The following is a 21,479-nucleotide window of genomic DNA, read 5'->3' as shown; positions in this document are numbered from 1 at the left end:
GAGGCAGACTAGGATACAACCTTGAGAAAGTGCCATCAGCCAAAAGAGAAAAAGTAACAATGAGTTCTGTTCTAAACTTTGGGATCAAGTCAATAAAACCTTTTTAAAGACCTGCATGACATATTTAGCAAACTTCAAATGCTTGATCAACAACAACACTCTAAAGCAGGCAACTATACTCCAATAAAAATTTTAAAAAAGGCTTGAGCTCATAGATGATACAATTCTGTGCTTCTGGATCTGAACTGAGATAAACCCTTGACCATGAATGCAAACATGAATGCATCAGTATGTTCACTGGAGCATCATTTGTAACAGCAAACAATTCAGTACAATCTAAGTATCCCACCCTTTACAGCAAAAATTGTTAAATGATGGTATATCCATTCAGGGGAATAGTACGAAACCGTGAAAAGGAAGGAAGTAGACTCTCTGTGCTGGAAAGGAAAGATCTCAGGATATAGGAAGTGTGTGTGGGTGGGGTATAGGACACTGTGTGTTGTTTCTTCACATGATCATATTTCAAAACTACGTGTTTGTGTGCACATATACAGATTTTCACAGGAAGGACACACAAGACATTGGTGATGGTGGTTCCCGGAGGGAGAGGTAGAAGGAGAGGGTGAGAGAGAGGTAGCCTGCACTGCGTATTCTCTGTGGACTTGCTAATCATGTGCACACATTACTTTCAAAAACAGATCATCGAGGGCTTTCTGGGCACTTTTTCTGGTGTACACTTCTGTCAGGCTCAGAAAGGTCCTGATTACTTCCCTCTCTCAAGTCGAACAGATGGTAAAATAGCAACGTCTCAGGGACATCACCTACCGTGATCTTCTTGTGGTCGGGAAACTCAAGGCCAAAATAGTCCCCCTCCACGAGGTTGAGGTGGTTGCACACGGCGTCCAGCAGCACTTTCCCGGGGGCTCTTTGCTGGGAACAGAAAGAAGAGGAGTTACGCCCGCTGAGACAGGCAGCTACGGAGACAAGCCAGGGCCCCCAGTGCAGGAGGCCGCTCGTTCCCGGGTCTGTGCCAGCTCCCCGCCCGCCACTCCGTGACACCCAGGCCACCAGCCCCGTCCGTGCACACCGCTGGCTCCCGCCCCGTGCTGCTCTCATGCTTAGAGGCTGATCTCTGCCGTCTTCTCCTCACCCCGATGCCAGGCACTACGCCCCTTAAAAAAATGGACCCATACGATATCACTTGCATGTGGAATGCAAAATTGACACAAATGAACTTATCTACAAAACAGAAACAGACCCACAGAGAAGAGACCTGTGGTTGCCAAGGGGAGGAGTTGGATTGGGAGTCTGGGATTAACAGATGCAAGCTACGATAGAGGGGCCGGGGAGACAAGGTCCTGCCCTGGAGCACAGGGCACTCTAGTCAATCCCCTGTGATGAACCATCGTGAGAAAGAACTGTGCATTTATGTATAACCACCCCTTTGCTATATACACATCAGGGATTCGGGGTAGGGGAAAGCTCAACACTGTAAAATCAACTCCAACAGAACACAGTTTAAAAAACACACTTTATTTTTTAGAGCTGTTTACAGAAGGCTGAGCAGGAAGTGTGTTCCCAGAGTTCAAGTGCATACCGGGTACCCGCCACACCCAGGGTTTGCTCTTACTGACACCTTGGATTAGTGCAGTACATTTCCTACAACTGTTGAGCCAACATTAATATTAATACATATCACCACATGAAGACCACAGCATACATTAGGATTCACTCTGTGTCTATAGTTTTATGGGTTTTGACAAAGGCCTAACATCCTAAAGCCCCCATCACAGGATCACACGGGCGAGTTTCACCAGCCCTAAACACCCACTGTGCTCCCCTCTTCCACTCCTCCTCCTTCCCCTACCCTGAACCCCTGGTAACCACTGATCTTTTTATGGTCTACAGTTTTGCCCCTTCCACGATGTCACATAGTTAGAATCGTACAGTATGGAGATTTTCCAGATTGGTATTTTTCACTTAAGTGTCATGAATTTAAAATTCCCCCCATTCTTGTCATGGCATGCTCATCATTTCTTTTTATTGCTGAATAATATGCCATTGCCTGAATGGGCTACAGTTTGCTTATCCAATCACTTACTAAAAGATATCTCGGTTGCCCAAGTTTGAGCAATTATGAATAAAAAAGTTGCTACAAATATTATTTGTGTGCAGTTTTGTGTGGATGGAAGCCTTTATGATCCTCCACCCATTTTGTGACAGCTGAAAGCCTGTCCTTGGTTCCTCTCCCTTCCCAACAAATGTGGCATATTATTTTATTTATTTATTTAATTTATTTATATTTATATTCATATAATATAAATATATTTATATTATATTAATTATTTATTTAAATTAAAAAGAATTTTTTTTACAATGTTGTGTTGGTTTCTGTCATACAGCAAAGTCAGAAAGAGAAGAAATAGAGTGTTTTTAAGACCATAGGTTCTTAATCACCTTACCCAGGATGCCCAGTGAAAGAACAAATGAATGCAATCACTTGTTCCACTGTAGTCTAGTCATATGTAGTTAAGTATCCACAAGCCTGTGTCTCTAATGAAACTCTGGGCTACATGGTCACCCTTCTGTTCCTACTGGCAGAGTACCTGGCACCCCTTCAATGTCTGCTGAAATCCATATTACACATACATATTCTATACCTTGACCTTGAGTCTATAGTGAAAGGGAAAATGATATGCAAGAATCCATTTTCTACCCTTGACAGCTTAGGATCATACGCCTTGGTTTCTTTTCACTCTCTGGTCAATTCTTAAAGGAAAGAAAGTGAAAGCAAAAGTCACTCAGTCGTGTCCGGACTACAGTCCATGGAATTCTCCAGGCCAGAATACTGGTGTGGTACCCTTTCGTTCTCCAGGAGACCTTCCCAACCCAGGGATCGAACCAGGGTCTTCTGCACTGCGTGCGGATTCTTCACCAGCTGAGCCACAAAGGAAGTCCCAAAAATATGGAACACTTCACAAATTTGCATCATCTGCTAATCTTCTCTGTATCGTTCCAATTTTAATATATGTGCTGCTGAGGCGAACACCAATTCTTAAAGACCCACTTGCAAAACAGATGCAATTCCACCACACAGATCAAACCCAGCAAGAAAAAATGTTTCAAAGACCTTGTCATCTCCAGTTACCCGTTTTATACTTTCACCTTCCTTCTGCGGAGAACAGAGCAATTTAGGAGCCAATTAGTAACCCAGGAGACTAAAGGCAGTAGGAGTCAGACCCTGACAAGAACAACAACAGGCAGATCCATTAGGCTGCCCAGCAGCGTGACCTGAGCAGCCAGCGATAAAGCATCTCCCTCTTTTTTAAACAGACACCACTTTATGCTCCTACATTCCTCGCTGGAATTCTGAAGATGCTCACAGCTATCTAAAGGCATGCGGTAGTCTCCATGCATAATCTCAAATTCACAAGGCTCTAGACATTGAATGCCTGGTCCAAAGGTAACTGGGAGAGTTGTCTCAATTACCCCCCTGGCACAACTAACATGTGATGGTGTGTAAACCCCATTTGTGTCAGTCAAACAGATCCCCGCCACCCTATCCAGCACACACATGTGTGTCCAACTCTGTGACTGTAAGGACTGTAGACCACCAGGCTCCTCTGCCCATGGGATTTCCCAGGCAAGAGTGCCAGAGTGGGTTGCCATTTCCTCCTCCAGGGGATCTTCCTGACCCAGGGATCAAACCCGCGTCTCCTGCATTGGCAGGCGGATTCTTTACCACTGAGCCACCAGGGAAGTTTCCCACCTATCTCACACACACACACACACACACACACACACCTGCATTTATGCAGTGTTACACACACACACACACCCCTGCATTTATCCAGTGTTACACACACACACACACACCCGTGCATTTATCCAGTGTTACACACACACACACACCCTGCATTTATCCAGTGTTACACACACACACACACACACCCCTGCATTTATCCAGTGTTACACACACACACACACACCCGTGCATTTATCCAGTGTTACACACACACACACACCCTGCATTTATCCAGTGTTACACACACACACACACACCCTGCATTTATCCAGTGTTACACACACACACACACACCCGTGCATTTATCCAGTGTTACACACACACACACACACACCCTGCATTTATCCAGTGTTACACACACACACACACACACCCCTGCATTTATCCAGTGTTACACACACACACACACACCCGTGCATTTATCCAGTGTTACACACACACACACACCCTGCATTTATCCAGTGTTACACACACACACACCCCTGCATTTATCCAGTGTTACACACACACACACACACCCCTGCATTTACCCAGTGTTACACACACACACACACACACCCCTGCATTTATCCAGTGTTACACACACACACACACACCCCTGCATTTACCCAGTGTTACACACACACACACACACACATCTGCATTTATCCAGTGTTACACACACACACACACACACACACACACACCCCTGCATTTATCCAGTGTTACACACACACACACACACACACACACCCCTGCATTTATCCAGTGTTACACACACACACACACACACACACACACATCTGCATTTATCCAGTGTTACACACACACACACACACACACACACACACATCTGCATTTATCCAGTGTTACACACACACACACCCTGCATTTATCCAGTGTTACACACACACACACACACACACACACACCCCTGCATTTATCCAGTGTTACACACACACACACACACACACACACACACACACACCCCTGCATTTATCCAGTGTTACACACACACACACCCTGCATTTATCCAGTGTTACACACACACACCCCTGCATTTATCCAGTGTTACACACACACACACACACACACACACACACATCTGCATTTATCCAGTGTTACACACACACACACACACACACACCCTGCATTTACCCAGTGTTACACACACACACACACACACACCCTGCATTTACCCAGTGTTACACACACACACACACACACACACACACCCCTGCATTTATCCAGTGTTACACACACACACACACACACACACACACACACACACACCCCTGCATTTATCCAGTGTTACACACACACACACACACACACCCTGCATTTACCCAGTGTTACACACACACACACACACACACACACACCCCTGCATTTATCCAGTGTTACACACACACACACACACACACACACACACACACACCCCTGCATTTACCCAGTGTTACACACACACACACACACACACCCTGCATTTACCCAGTGTTACACACACACACACACACACACACACACCCCTGCATTTATCCAGTGTTACACACACACACACACACACACACACACACACACACACCCCTGCATTTATCCAGTGTTACACACACACACACCCTGCATTTATCCAGTGTTACACACACACACCCCTGCATTTATCCAGTGTTACACACACACACACACACACACACACACACACACACACACACCCCTGCATTTACCCAGTGTTACACACACACACACACACACACACACACACACACACACACCCCTGCATTTACCCAGTGTTACACACACACACACACACACACACACACACACCCTGCATTTATCCAGTGTTAACAGCTGCATGGATTACTGGTCACCAATCTTTTTTCCCACCTCTCTGGCAGAGCAACATCATACTGAGAGCACATGGGAATTCACTAGCCAGGCCCACGGGGTCCTTGGGTTCAAATTCTCACACCTGCCTCCACAGAGTTACATGAAGAACTTAGACACAGCTCCTTGTCCGGGGGCCTCCTCTCCATCAAGTAGAATCTGCAGAGACCAGCTAATAATACCATGATAGGAATGGGTTGGGCGCTGAGAAGCTGTAGAGAAATTCCTGTATCGTTAAGTTTTTTTTAAAGAGAAGACCACACTCTAGTTTCACAATTCTTCTTTCACACCATTCTTGATATTTCCTACTTGTCTTAAAATGCAGCACCAGTTATCTGACCAGCTGGCAAGCACTCTCTTCCAAAGAATTCCTGGAACTAAGTGAATTTGATAACTTCATCTAGATTTACAGGGGCTGAGAAACGAGACTTTACAATTCAACGCTGAAAGTCTAAACAAGTTTAAAAAAATCATAAATCAGCATACAATGGACAGCTTTATAGAATGATGTTCAACCAAGCACTTGGTGGAACATACCGAGGAGAGAGAGTATTACCTCTGAATTATGTCCTTGGCGGAGTCAACAGGGACTTTTGTGACCATACTGAGCACATGCTGGTAATAAGAGGCTGGAAATAGGTGTTTGGAGTCAATCTAGTTAATACACGACATAAGCCTCGTCTCAAGTCTTAAAAATTTCCTTAAGATTTATTGCTTTGTACAAGTCTTTGACACAAAATGACTTTTCAATGGGACCCCAGTTTTTATACACTGAGAAGTTAATTTCAAGTTTGGGCTTCCCTGGTGACTCAGAGGGTAAAGAATCTGCCCACAAATGCAGGAGACGCAAGAGATGCAGCTTTGATCCCTGGGTCGGGAAGATCTCCTGGAGAAGGGAATGGCTACCCACTCCAGTTTTCTAGCCGGGAGAATTCCATGGAAAGAGAAGCCTAGTGGGCTACAGTCCACGGGGTCGCAAAGAGTCAGCCATGACTAACACTTTCATACTTTTCACTTGACTGATATTCTAGCTCTTAAAATTGGCCTGTAAAATAGATGCCTTTAATGCATTATATGAATTCTCCTGTCAACACCGGCTATCTTCAGGGATATAAGGAAAGCCAGTATGTAGCATTACTAGAAAGTATTTCTAAGGGATGGAATGCAGTCAGTACATGACAACTGCATGGGAAAATGGACGTGGCATTAACGTCTCAATGTACACCAGGCAGCTATGCCTAAAATGTTTCTAGACATCACAACAGCAAAGTTCAGGGACCCTATTCTCTTCTAGGAGTTAGTGTAGAAATGTCTGGGTTTCATTAATGCACCCAGAGCTGAATTCAGCTTCAGAGGAGGTACCTCAGAGAAGGGAAGCCAGAGAAGTTTCATCCACTTTCTTTAAGAAAAGTTATCCCCTCCTTTCTTCCAACAGTGGATTCCCTCCATTAATCCTCAACATCCTTCCTCTATGCTTGTCTCCAAGGAATTCTTTGAACTTCACATTATAAGTAATTCTGCTCAAAAATCACACCACAGAATGTAAACTGGGTGGTTACACAATCCTGTGAATGTACTTAACACCTCTGAATTGTACACTTAAAAATGGCTAAACTGGTAAATCTTTTGCTGTGTTCATTTTACCAAAGTTTAACAATGCAGAAGAGAGAAGACCAGAAAAGAAAAAAGTTAAAGAGAGGATGGTATTCATATCTACAAATGATCAAAGAGGGTTACTCACAATAGAGCCTGTTTAAAAACTATTTTTAAGACCAACAAAATAAAGAGTTCACTTCCTTTACATTAGATCTTAGAATAACACAGAGGGCGGTAGGACCCAGCTTAAGATGAGAGGTCGCGAAGAAGAGCCTTATCACGTGGGGAGAATGAGCGAATATCCATGCGTGTGACGAAAGGGCTGTTAGTATTTGACAGCACAAAGGGCTCTTTTACCTGTCTGGCAAAACAAAACAAAAAACAAGGCATGACATGAACATTGTTGGGAGCAACCACAAACTGTGCGCCTGGGACAGGCTCGGCAGTAGACGGATGTCGGGACTCAACAGCTCCGAGCCCCCCAGCCCTCTGCAGCTAAAACAAACCTGGGGGTGGGTCACTACCGTCTGGATGCGGGGAAAGGTAGCAACAGCACAGATGAAGTTGGACAAGAGAAAAGACGCTCAGAACATTCACTTGTAAAGGCACTTTCTCAAAGAGCGGCTTACTTTAAGAAACACAGAGACTTACATTTACAACTGCACAAATGATCACACATGAGGAAGGAAAACCACGTCATGTGGGCATCATTTGAAAACCTACACATGTTAATAGTGGTTAACATGAAAGGGACCTTACAATGAATGTTTTTCTAACTGTTCCCAAGTGTTTCTCTTGGGGCTGAGAGGCCAGACCTCTGAGACTCCCGGAGCCTCTAAGAAACTGAGTCTGGCCGACCCCACACGTGGCCAGTCTGGATTGAAACAGTCCAGAAGTGGACTCCTTACAGAGAAGAAACCAAATAGTAATTATATGTTATATTTGAGAGAACAAACTGGTGATTAGTGAAACCACATAATCAAATTTTGATCACTTTTTCTTATTGGCTACTTTCAATTATGCTCCAAGAAGCATGTGAATTTTAATCTGACGCACAAATAAGGTGGCTGATTGCTTACTGGCGTCCCCACCTCTTTCTCCATTTTGAACAGGCTTTTCATGGAATCCTATAAAATTAAATTGTAGGAGGAGGCTTACATTCTTGGGGAGTGTCTGGCAACGAAGCGCTGAATAATAAATGGTATGAATTCACACAGAGCTTTAAGCTATTAAAAATGGTGAATCAAAGTAGCTTTGGTTTATTGCACCTTTAAAATATGTCTGTGCCTTCAGGTTATTTCTGTCACATCAAGTTTTATGAGGAAGGATTTTCTTTCTCCTCTAAAAGAATAAAGACAATTCTTTCTGGGTTGGGAGTGTGTCTTCTATACCCTCCCCACCTCCTCCGCGGGGCTGAACAAAGGAGTCACCTCACTTGATACAAGCTAACGTCTGCCTTGCTGAAATAATCTCATAGATGGAAATGGATGAAGATAACATTTGACCAAGTTCACAAAATGTGCATCTGCTGAGGTTTCAGAGAGCGGTTTCTGGGAAGTATTTTGTTTTTCTCTCATTTGGGATTAACGTAACCATGACAACCAGGGCATGCTCTTCTCCGGCAAGAGGGAAAGGCTGTCTCAAAGCCCTCGGTCCCTTTTTCCTACCATTACTACCCATTAGAACATTGTTCAGATTTCCACAGCCCAATAGCCCTCCACACAGGCACTGTTAACACCGCAAATTCTGCTTCTGGCCCTCTGGCAGGTTTTGAACAGCTGGGTGGAAGTATTAATAGCTACGATGGCTTAAGAAGCCTGGGGTACATTTGTCAAGTGAGTAGCCACATACAGGCACTGTGCTAGGGGCTGAGGGAATGCAGATCAATTCAACACGTCTCTCTCTCTCTGAGTCAAGGGTCAGACACTAAAGCGACAAAGGGACTAAATTAGGATGTATGGTAAGTGCTAAGTTAGACACACACACACACACACACACATGCAAAGTGCATGCACACCCTGATGTCATTTCTTAGAAGGATACTAACCCTGCGTGATCAGGGCTACACACTTAAGGCCTCATTTGGCCTTACCTCCACCTCCTTATTCCAAATACAGCCCCACTGGGGGTCGGGGTGGCCATGAAAGAATTATGGAAAGCGGGGACACTCTGCTTTTCGTAATGTACATGGAGTCGTGAAAGGTACATGGTACATGCCCAAGGTATATGGAGTCATGAAAGGACTGGAGATGCTGTCGACCCCTTAGAGTCCATGGGAGTAATAAAGAAAACTCTTGACTGCAAAGTATGTAGCCAAGAGCCTGGCACGGAACATGAGTTCTCTGGTACCACAGCTTCCACTGCAATGGGGAAGTGCTAGCTGGCAGAATAAAGGGCAGGGGGACGGGCTGACAGTGAGGAGGATATCCCACTGTCCAGCCCCAGGGGTATGTCTCTGCGTTGTTGCGGGATGGAAAGCCCATCTATGTGCTGCTGCGTGTGTGACTGTGTCCCCAAGGGCGGAGTCCAGAGGTGGGTAGGCTTCCTCTGCCCTAGAATTCCACTGGAAGTGACCAGGGCGGTGCCTCTCCCATCTGTGGGCCCAGCGATCACCTGAGGACCCTGGTAAGCTCTAGAGGCTGATTCAGGAGGGCTGGGAGTCTGAACCTGAGAGTCTGCATGTCTAAGAAGCTCTCAGGGATGCTGCAAAGGCTCTGCTTTGAGAGCAAGGTGCCAGTCACATGGACATGGGGCTCATCGGGGGCTCAGATGGTAAAGAATCCGCCCAGTGCAGGAGACCTGGACTTGATCTCCGGGTCAGGAAGATCCCCTGGAGAAGGGAACGGCTACCCACTCCAGTATGCTTGCCTGGAGAATCCCACGGACAGAGGAGCCTGGCGGGCTACAAGTCCAAGGGGTCGCAAAGAGTCGGACAAAACTGAGTGACTAACACTCACTCACTCACCCACCAGGCGGGGCTGGCCCACTTGGAGGACTCTGGCTCCAATCTCCATTTGGGGATAACTTCAAGCCTGAGACTCAACCATAGCAAAAAATACCAAACCTACTGTATGTGCTGACATGTGTCTCAAAAATAAACAAATAAATAAAGTGAACTGATGGTAAAAAATGAATAAATAAAGGCAATATGCAGTTCCAGTTTGACCCTGGATAGAATCTTGAGATAAGGAGGAAAGACTGCTTTAAACAAAACAACACAACTTTGGGACAACTGACAAATTTTGCAAATGGAATGTAAATTGTAAAGTAGTATATACAAGTTAAATTTTCTGAATTTGACAACCATACTGTGTTCATGTAAGAAAATGTGCTTTTCTTTAGGAAACAGGTCTGAAATATTTAGGGATAAAGTGAAAAGTGATATCTAACTTCTCAAATGGTTAAGACAAAAATAATGTTAATCTGTGTGTGTGTGTGTGTGTGTGTGTGTGTGTGTGTGTGTGTGTGTATAGAGTGTGTGAGAGAGAATATGACAAAAAATCAACAATTCGTTATTCTGGGCCAAGAGTATCTGAGACATCTTTGTACTACTGCAATTCTGTAATTTTGAAGATAATTGAAACAAAAAGCTAGAAATACTATTTAAAAAAAAAAAAAAAGGTATGAAGTCCTAACTCATGGTCCCTGTGAATGGAAGCAGGGTCTCTGCAGAGGTGACTGAGTGAAGTTGAGGTCATTAGGGTGGGCCCTAGCCCAACATGATGGATGTCCTTATAAGATGGTGTGAAGACAGACACACAGACACACATGTCATGACCGACGCAGAGACAAGTGATGTGGTGGTGAGCCAAGGCCCGCCAAGGATGGACGGCCCCCACCAGAGGCTGGCAGAGGGTTTTCCCCCGAGTCTCAGAGGGAATGTGGCCCTGCTGGTACCTGGATTCTGAACTTCTACCCTCCAGTACTGCGGGAGAAGAAATTTCTGATGTTTCAAGCCACCAGATTGTGGTTCTTCGTTACAGCGGCCCTAGCCAACTCATACGGCCACCTTCCATGGGGCTGTCACCGACCTTTCAGGCACATGGGGGCACAGATCACACAGTACACGATGAACCGCACTGTCCCTTGTAAGTGAAGAGATTTAGTGAACTGATAACAGAATAAGTGGACGGGGGATAAGATAAACATTCTGGCCTTGAACATACCTCTAACTCAAAAAATCAAATAAACTCAGTAAGTAGTAGACTAATGATAGGCGGTGATTGATTTTTTTCCTGCTAATTATTAAAAGGTGTTCCTCTGTTTCCTGTTCCTGTGCTGTGTTTAGTCGCTCAGCTGTGTCTGACTCTTTGCGACCCCATGGACTGTAGCCCGCCAGGCTCCTCTGTCCACAGGACTCTCCAGGCAAGAATGCTGGAGTGGGTTGCCATACCCTCCCTCTAGGGGATCTTCTCGACCCAGGGATCAAACCCAGGTCTCCTGCATTGCAGGGAGATTCTTTATCGTTTGAGCCACCAGGGAAGCCCAAGAATGCTGGAGTGGGTAATGTATCCCTTCTCCAGGGAGTCTTCCCGACTCAGCAATCGAACCAGGGTCTCCTGCATTGCAGGCAGATTCTTTACCAGCTGAGCTACTAGGGAAGCCCCGTTGCTGCTCTAGATATGAGCTGTGTTCTACAATCAAAATTCTTTTTATATCCTAGTCTCTTCTGGACCCTTCTGCCCATGAGTGGAGAGAGGCGGGGTCCAGGCTGGGAGGTCACCCAGTTCACACACACTCTCCCCATCCCAGCCCTTCACCCAGGGCTCCCCCTTCCTGTCCAGCCCCCCCCCCCCCAGCATGTAGTCAGGAGCTGCCACTGAATAAAGCAGAAAGCCAAGAATACAACTCGAGAAATCCCCTAGGAACTCACTGATCTATCCATAAACACATTTTTCTTAGAAATTTTACAAGGCTACTGCCAGACCGAGCCTGAGAGAAATGATTGGGAAGAGGATTCTTGGATTTCCCTGGTGGTTCAGTGATTAAGAATCTGCCTTCCAATGCAGGGGACATGGGCCCAATTCCTGGTTCGGGAAGATTCCATGTGCCGCGGGGCAACTAAGTCCGTGAACCACAACTACGGGCGCCCGCAGCCTGCATATCCTACAGCCTGTGGTCCGCAGCAAGAGAAGCCACCACAATGACAAAGGCAAGCACCACAACTAGAGCAGACCCCGCTCTCCGCAAGTAGATAAAGACCACGGGAAGCAACAAGGACCCAGTGCAGCCAAAAACATGTGCGTTCAGTCGTGCCCAACTTTTAGCGTCCCCATGGACTGTAGCCGCCAGGCTCCTCTGTCCATGTGATTCTCTAGGCAAGAATTCTGCAGTGGGTGGCCATTTCCTCCTCCAGGGGATCTTCCCAACCCAGGGATAGAACCCATGTCTCCTACGTCTCCTGCATTGGCAGGCAGATTCTTTACCACTAGTGGCACCTAGGAAGCCCAGCCAAAAGTAAATAAATAAAAGAAGATGTGGCTAAAGATGGCAGACTGAATACTTGCAGCTTATCTCAACATCCACAAGAAACCTTGCTTTAAAAAAAAAAAGGAAAGAAATGAAACAAGGAATAAATTCATAGAACAGATAAAATGAGAAGACAGACAGCAGGTGACAGATTTCCCCCAAATTCTAGAAGATGACGGAGGAGCAAACTGCAGGCTAATTGCAGAGAGGAGACACAGCAATAAGAGAACACAACTCCCCAAAAGGTCAGGAGTGGGAGACGCCAGGTACTTCCGCTGCTGCAGGGTAGAGTTAAAAACTTTTAAAAACACTGTAATTTGTATCCTCATATAGCTCAGAGTTTATAAGGAACATTACCCCAGGAGGTTATAAAAAGGAGTATTTGGTTAACGAGAAAGAGCTCTTAGGGAAAAAAAAAAAAAGCACAGCAGAAATAAAAATGTCATGGAGAGAGTTTAAAGACACAGTTGAAAATTCTCCTAGAAACCAGACTAGGTGACGAACAAATGAATGGGAGCGAGGGGAAGAGGTGAGACATTTAGAGGGTCAGCAACTGAACTAGCCCTGGGTCCCCTGCAACAGAGAGACCCCAGGGGAAGGGGGATGATGCAAGAATAACATAAGGAAGTTTCCAAGACTGAAAAAGGGTCAGAGAGTATCTTGCAGAATGAATGAGTGTAATCTATTTCAAGGCAAATCATTGGAAATCTTGGGAATACCAGGAAAGACAAGGGATTCTAAAAGTAACGAGCCTGTGTGCGTGCTAAGTCGCTCAGTCATGTCCAACTCCTTGTGACCCCAGGGACTGTAGCCCACCAGGCTCCTTGGTCCATGGGATTCTCCAGGCAAGAATACTGGAGTGGGGAGTCATTTCCTTCATCAAGGGATCTTCCCAAACCAGAGATGGAAACCACAGTTCTTAAGTCTCCTGCATGAGCAGTGAGAAGTGAAAGTCACTCAGTCTTGTAGGACTCTTTGGGACCCTCTGGATTGCAGCCCGCCACAGGCTCCTCTATCCACGGGATTCTCTAGGCAAGAATACTGGAGTGGGTAGCCGCTCCCTCCTCCAGGGGATCATCCCAACCCGGGGATCAAACCCAGGTCTCCTGCATTGCAGGCAGATTCTTTACTGTCGGAGCCACCAGGAAAGCCCAAGAACACTGGAGTGGATAGTCTAGCCCTTCTCCAGGGGATCTTCCCGACCCAGGAATTGAACCAGGGTCTCCTGCACTGCAGGCAGATTCTTTACCAGCTGAGCCACCAGGTGAGGTTTTTTTTGTTTTTTTTTAAACCACTGGGAACCCCAAAACTAATGAGAAAAACAAAGGCTAGTGAATTGGAAAGGCTCAGGACTTCTGGGCAATAGGCTGGAAGCCAGAACAGAGTCCCAACCACATCCTCTTATGGGATATCACTAATAATGTCTGTGTGACGAGCAGGAGTCAATGAAGATACACCTGTCCCAGGGTGGGGGTATGTGTGTGTGGATGGGTACCTCTGCACACCCATGACGCACCTAAGCTGTACCCCAGGGACACCCCAGGTGAGAGGACATGGAGTTGGCACCATGGGCATGCCCACCGTGGAGCTGAGATTTCAGTGCCACTTGAGAGAATCTGCTCCCAAGAATGTATTTCCCTCTTTTCTCCTCTAAGACTTTCAAGCCCAGTTTTGAGGACACAAACTGTTCTGGAGAAAATGCACTGGTAAAACCAAGGGAAGAGGCTGTGTTTGCCAGTGTTGTAACTGGGGGCACCCAGGCCAGTCAGTAGGGCACATGGGCTGATACATCGCTAGTGTGACCGTAGCATGACGAAGCCCCCATGTGTGAGCTGAGTGTCACATTAAACCAGCGGTGACCTGCTGCGAAGGCAGAATCCTTAGTTAACCAAGGAATCGGACAGTTGAAATGTGGGGGATGTTTCTCATGCTGTGTCTCCAGCCCCTGGGGGGCCTGAGCGAAGCACTGTAATAAAATTATGAAGAACACAAACTCAGGGGCCATCTGCCTTCTTGCAAATCCCATATTGCCACTTCAGGCACTGTGACCTGGGATGTGTTAAGTCTTTGGGCCCCAGTTTCCACTTCTGTAGAATGGGCGCATGACTGGAACACTTCCTAGGATGTGGGGAAGATGAAACAACTCAGTATATAGCAAACCTGAGGACAGTACAGTACCCAGAACAAAGCAAGCTCTCCCTGGTGTTAGCTATGATGAGGCGGAGGGGGAGGAAGAGGGGATGGAAGAAGGCAGGATGGAGGAGGGGGGATGGGCAGACGGGGAGGGAGGGAAGGAGAGGAGAGAGGAGGAGGGGAGGAGCCCAACAGCAGAGCCAGTGGCAGCCTTGGCCGTGAACAGCGTGATCTGTGCTCTGTTGCTCTGAGATGCCAGGCAGAGCAAGAACAGGAACCACAACGGTAAAACCAGAGTCTGTGGAGCCAGGACAAGGCTTTCATTCTGGGAGAACGGAGCTAAATGTGGAGGCCGGCCCATCTCCTGGGCGCACAAAGGCCTAATTCTTCCTTGGCACCGCCGCTCCAAGGGTGGGCTCGGAGCCTGGCGGGCCCACACTGCGCTCCTGTTCCCTCCGCACTGAGCCCCCGCGTTCAGAGCGCTCATTAAACACACTTCAGCTTGGGTTTCAGAGTCCCGGCTCTGGGCCGCAAGGAGAAAGGGCCCTTTCAGCAACTTTGCTGCAATCCAGCTATGTTAAAACTGCCCACCTTCCTTCACCCAAGACATCGTGTGTGTGTGTGTGTGTGTGTGTGTGTATGTGTGTATGTGTGTGTGTGTGTGTGTGCACATAAGGTGAAGGATTTCTACTGCTTTCCAAACTTGTTATACATGAATAAAAAAAGAAAAACATTGATGCAGAAATTGGCTACTCATAGTGCAGGGTTTGTCTGCTCCTGACGTTGAACAATTCACTGTCTTTCAATCACTTTTCGAAGTAGATGAAAATGAAAAAGTGTAAGATTTACTGACACTTTGTTTCTTTAAATACCAGCTAGACAGTGGACAAAGGATCCCACAGGGAATGAAGGAGGCAAGTGTAAACCAGAGGGTTTTAAGGAAAAAGCACCAGACGCTTCCCAACAGCAAAAATCTGCTCGCCTATGTCTCTGCAGTTTGGGACTTTTCTCCCTGGACTCGATGGTCTAATTAAACCTCAAAAGTACATTCAGTCCCTTGTGCCTAAACTCTCTGAAAATGCATCTAATATCATACCTTAGCCTCCAAAATTAGTACCCCAAAGGAAGAAGAAAAGCAGATATTTGATTGAATTTACTTTTAACAGAAAGGTGAAGATTTTGTAAACCCAAGCCACGGAATGACCCTCCCCTATGGTTCTTGGTTCTCGTTTTTTCCTTCACGTGCAGACAGCTCTTCAATCGTGTTTCTGAAACACAGCCTTCCCCAAAACCAATCACCAAGGCTCTTGGAGAACCTCTGAGAATGTCAAGTGAAAGAAAAACCATTTTGTATGTTTACAGACACTTTCAGCAGAAAACATTTTTAATGTTTTTCAGTTAGTGGGGAGAACTAACCCTACTTAGTTCTAGAAAATGAAAACCACTTTCTCAATCTTGAAGAGGGATTTTAAAATTCTCTCTTCTGCAGAGGCTTTCAAATTTTAAAATATGTAAATCAAAGGGCAAAAACATCGCTTTCTGCATCCTCTAAGAATCCTCGGCTCTGGGAAATTCCCGGGTGGTCCAGTGGTTAGGACTCAGTGGTTTCACTGCCAGGGCCCCGGGTTCAATCCCTGGTCAGGGAACTGAGATTCCCCACAAGCTGCTACTACTATTTTCCCATCTTTCTGATGTACTTCCCAGGCTTCATAGTCTGTTAACTGTGGAAGTGATGGGGGTGGGGTGGGCTCGAGCCCCAGGTTTACGTAGTTTGCAAGGAGGTCAGAATTTCAGGCGAAGAGCGAGGACTTCTCCTCCTCTGAAAAACTGGGAAGCTCGGATGAATAGGAGGCACAGAGGCACTAGACTTAGGGAAAAGAAACAAGGCAAGCGGATAACAAAAATACAAGATGCATATCTGAGAGACCGAAAGTAGAACGGAGGTCCCCAGGGGCAGGGAGTCAGTGGGGACAAGGGGCCCTTGATTAACGGGTACAGAGCTCAGTCTGGGCAAAAGGAGGAGATCTGGAGCTGGATGGTGGCGATGGGTGCACAAGAATGTGAGTGGACTTACTGCCACTGAACTGTACGCTTAAAAATGCTACAAAGATAGCAAATCTTATATGTTCATTTCCGGTGCGTTTCATCATGATAAAAATAAATGGAATAAATATCCCCAAGCACTGACAGAATACGGAAGGTACTGATAAGTTTAGGGGTGAGGGGTAAGAAAAAGGCAAGTATTTTCATCACAAAGACAGAGGGGAATCTAACACTTGCGACATTTCCGATGGATGAAAACTATCACTATTACGTATAAAAACGTGTGAGAAGATGTCGCTGAGCAGTGGGGAAACACAGGCTCTGGTGTCAGTCAGGTTACAACTATGATGCCTGGCTGCACGGCCCAGGCTGGGCATTGATCGCCCCTTCTGAGCAGAGGAGGAGCGGTGTCCCGGCAAGAGGGGGTGGGGAGAGCTAAATGAAGGAAACATACATCAAGTGCCAAGCACCAGGGCCAGTGTTGACTCAATAAATCATAGTCAACCATTAAGCTTCATTTTTAGTGGAAAACTTTCCCAAGTTATTTCCAACTTTTGGGAGCTATGCAGACTCCCTCTTGAGCATGTTTATGCCTCACGACACATTCACCACTACAAAACAAAATTCGTATTTGCCCTTATATTCCAGTTATCTTCTTTTTTTTATTATAGTTTTTGGCTGGGTCTTCATTGCTGCGGGTGGGCTTTCTCCAGCTGTGGAAGGAGGAACTACTCTCTAGTTGCAACACACGGTGGGCTTCTCACTACAGCGGCTTCTCTTGTTGCAAAGCCCAGGCTCCAGGGCATGGGCTCAGGAGGAATGGTGCGCGGGCTTAGCTGCCCCACAGCATGTGGGATTTTCCCAGACCGTGGATTGAACCCGTGTCCCTTGCACTGTCAGGGGGATTCTTTACCACTGAACCACCAGTAAAACCCTCCAGCTATCTTCCAATGAGGGGCTGGAGAATCCATATCCATTGATATTAGAGGAAAGGTGGGGGAGACAGATTGATGTACAAACTAGGAAAATACTAAAAGGCAAAAAAAAAGAAAAGAAAAAAGAAAAAGAAAACCCCCAAACTGTATGCGTTCGCTGTTGTTAGCAATCCTGTCTTGCCAGCAAGTTGCCAGAGTAAGACAAAATATGACCACACAGACCCCAGACTTCAGCAAAAGAAACTTAACAAATACATATACCACAAAATTACAGAAAGCACATCTCACAATACTAACGTCTATTAAAAGGACTGAAAGTCTGAATAAGATGCATTTTCTCTTTATGTATCAGACAACAAGCTCCCTGCGTGTATCACAGTGCTGACGCACAAGATTATTCTACACAGATTCTTTAAGTTCTTACAAACTTCAAGAGAAAGGAATGCTGATTACCAGCCTGGATGTAATGAAGGAACTAATTCCAGTATAGCAATGATGCCAAAGGGACCCTAAGATCAGGTTCACCTGGAGACATCAAATTGTTCACATTCTGTAATCCCAGGCATCCCCAGAGAGTCACACAAGAATGAAGAGTTTGGAGACGGAACCTGCCCTCTTCCCTACCACAGGATTCTAAGGAACACACACCTCACACGCATTTGTGGCACCCAGGAACCTGGAAACCATGCAGCTTACCCTTCTATGACCTTCTTCTGGGATTCACCAGTTTGAATACCTTATCGAAACTTTTTTTTCATGACAATTCCTTGCATTTCTCTGTTACTTCTGACTGCTGTCACTTCTGGTTACCATCTGACTTATAAATACATAAATAATTTCCAAATAGCTTCTCAAGTCCGTTCTATTAGAAATAATTCACTGATGAAATTATATGTTGTCATTCCTCTGCTCAAAACTCAGAGTAAAAGCCAGAGTCCTGACAATGCAAAACCAGGTCCCAGGGGGCAGTTCCACCCCGTGTCACCAGGTCACCCCATCACCCATGTGCATGCACGCTGTCGCTTCAGTCATGTCTGACTCTTTGTGACCCCATGGACTGCAGCCCGCCAGGATCCTCTGTCCATGGGATTCTCCAGGCAACAGTACTGGAGTGGGTTGCCATGCACTGCTCCAGGGGATCTTCCCAACCCAGGGATCGAACCGGCGTCTTTCATCTACCTGTACTGGCAGGCAGGTTCTTTACGACTAGTGCCACCTAGGAGGTCAAATCCAGCCGCTTTTCCCCTAGCTCACTGGCCTCCAGCCACTCTGAGCACATCAGGAAAACAGCAGCCTCAGGGCCTTGGCACTGGCTGCTCCCTCTGCCTGACAGGCTCTCTCCCCAGAAATCTTCATCAATAATTCCCTCACCTCTTGGGAATCTGCACAAATGTCAGCTCCTCAATAGGGCAGACCCTGAGCACCTAGCTTAAAACTGCAATTTACCCCCAACACCTCTAACCTCTTATTCTGACCTATTTCTTTCATTTTTCACCTATAGTTACCACTCTCTAGCATCCAAAACAATGTATCTCTTCATTGTATCTCTTGTATTTGCGTTTTGGCTGCTCCTCACCATGTGGGATCTTAGTTCACATACCAGGGATTGAACTCCTGCCCTCTGCAGTGGAAGCTCGGAGCCCTACCCACTGGACTGCCAGGGAATTCCCCATCATGTTCCTTATACAATACACGGCAATCTCTCAGCAAGGACACACGTTCTGCCAAAACATGCATCTTCATCTGTTTTGTTCACTAAAAACAGCATGAAACACAGAAGGTGCTTGTCAAGATTTGCTGAATGGATGAATGAGAATGAGATCATTTTAGAACCGCAGTTTTGACAAAGAGACCGTAATAGCACAGTCCTTAACAAAAACAACTCTAAAACGGGGGTCTGGATTCTAAAATCAGTTTGAGAACATATTCTGATTTCAAGAAATGGTTGCTCCAAGAGTGGACATCTTCCAAAAAAACATACATGGAGGCCACCCAGGAAAGATCAACCTTAGGGGAAATGTTAGAAGGAAAATGAGAAAGTGAAAGACCGCATTCTACTGATCAGGAAATCTGTCAAACTGGACACGATGCATGACAAATAGTCACGTGACAGTCGCAGAGGGTCAGAAACACCCATAGGAAGGAACACTATGCACTGCACAGCAGGATTAGTAATCGGCCACGGGGCCTCTCTGAATATACTACAGAAGTGAGTGTAAGTGAAGCTACGATCAGCCTAGACAGCAAATTAAAAATTGAAGACATCTCTTTGCCAACAAAGGTCCATCCAGTCAAAGCTATCGTTTTTCCCGTAGTCATGTTCAGATGTACCATAAAGAAGGCTGAGCACCTAAGAATTGCTGCTTTCAAACTGTGATGCTGGAGAAGACTCTCAAGAGTCCCTTGAACAGCAAGGCGATCCAACCCATCAATGCTAAAGGAACTCAATTCTGAATGTTCATTGGAAGGACTGATGCTGAAGGTGAAGCTCCAATACTCTGGCCACATGATGCAAAGAGTCGACTCATGAGAAAAGACCCTGATGCTGGGAAAGATAGACGGCAACACGAGAAGGGCGGCAGAGGATGAGATGGTCAGGTGGCACCACCGACGCAGTGGACGAGAGTTTGAGCAAACTCTGAGAGCTAGTGGAAGACCGGGAAGGACGTGTGGTGTGCTGCCGTCCAAGGGGTGGCAGAGTCGGACACAACTTAGTGACTGAACACCACCAAACAAGTGAACGAAAAGGAGGGTTTGCATTCCTGTGATGCTGCTCAGAGGCTGTACCAACATGCCGGCAACTCCTGGCGCAGTACTCTTGAGCACCTGGTATTTCAGTTTTCTTCTGAACTGGTCCACTCATTTCCTGTCAGAGTGTTTCAAAATGTGGTACAGAGAAAGACGTCCTGGGTTTGGTGCATTCTTTGTTAATTCACACTGGCTCTCAGATGTTGGCTGGTTGCAAGCCCCCTGTGACAATACCTAATTTGAAGCTATGGGGTTGGCTAAAAAGTTTATTAGCGTTTTTCTGTAACGTCTTATGGAAAAACCTGAACAAACTTTTTGGCCAACCCCAAGGAACATCCGAGCAATCCTCGTTTTAGTGATCCTTCACTTTCTGTACCATCACAGCTGTTCAGAGTGAGCGGTGGGAAAAAAGAAGGCAAATGGATGTAAGATCCATGATACAAAGCACAGGTATAGATTACATCTTTTATACGGAACCCTGCCCAATTCTAATTTAGTATTGTGAGCAGCCTATGGTCTTCCCAATGTAACCATTGAGAGAGAAGCTGTATTGCAAACATATACACATGTTTCTGAAAAACAGAAACAACAAGAACTGTCAGCTATAGTTTAGTAACATTCAAAACATTCACCTGCAGTGGGGACAGACAAGAAGGGATGTGCAAACTGAAAACTCAGTGAGCTCCCCTTAATTTGGAGTTATTCAGGATGACAGCATTCTATCAACAGGGTGGACTCGTTAAATGCATTGTATCCAAATTTGTAGATTATTACATTAGTGCTAAAGCACTAATTTAATAGAATAAGCTAGAATAGAATACTGGAAGTCAATAAACATGTTTTTAAGAGTCTGTCATCTGTTGAAAATTAAAATACACACTGATAAG

General features: G+C 45.9%; 1 protein-coding gene and 1 pseudogene across 1 annotated transcript in view; both read right to left on the bottom strand.

The window, feature by feature from the left end:
- Window positions 1-21,479, bottom strand: part of FARP1 (FERM, ARH/RhoGEF and pleckstrin domain protein 1) — a 301,894-nt gene that overhangs the window by 100,786 nt on the left and 179,629 nt on the right. The window contains exon 3 of the mRNA XM_065902356.1: window positions 826-930. Coding sequence (XP_065758428.1) covers window positions 826-930 — 105 coding nt within the window. The remainder of the gene's footprint in view (window positions 1-825; window positions 931-21,479) is intronic.
- Window positions 2,960-3,049, bottom strand: LOC136144594 (U6 spliceosomal RNA; annotated as a pseudogene).

The sequence above is a fragment of the Muntiacus reevesi genome, chromosome 11 (genome assembly GCF_963930625.1).
Source record: "Muntiacus reevesi chromosome 11, mMunRee1.1, whole genome shotgun sequence".
Lineage (NCBI taxonomy): Eukaryota > Metazoa > Chordata > Mammalia > Artiodactyla > Cervidae > Muntiacus > Muntiacus reevesi.
The sequence above is the reverse complement of the archived record's forward strand: the minus strand, read 5'-3'. Positions and strand labels throughout refer to the sequence as shown.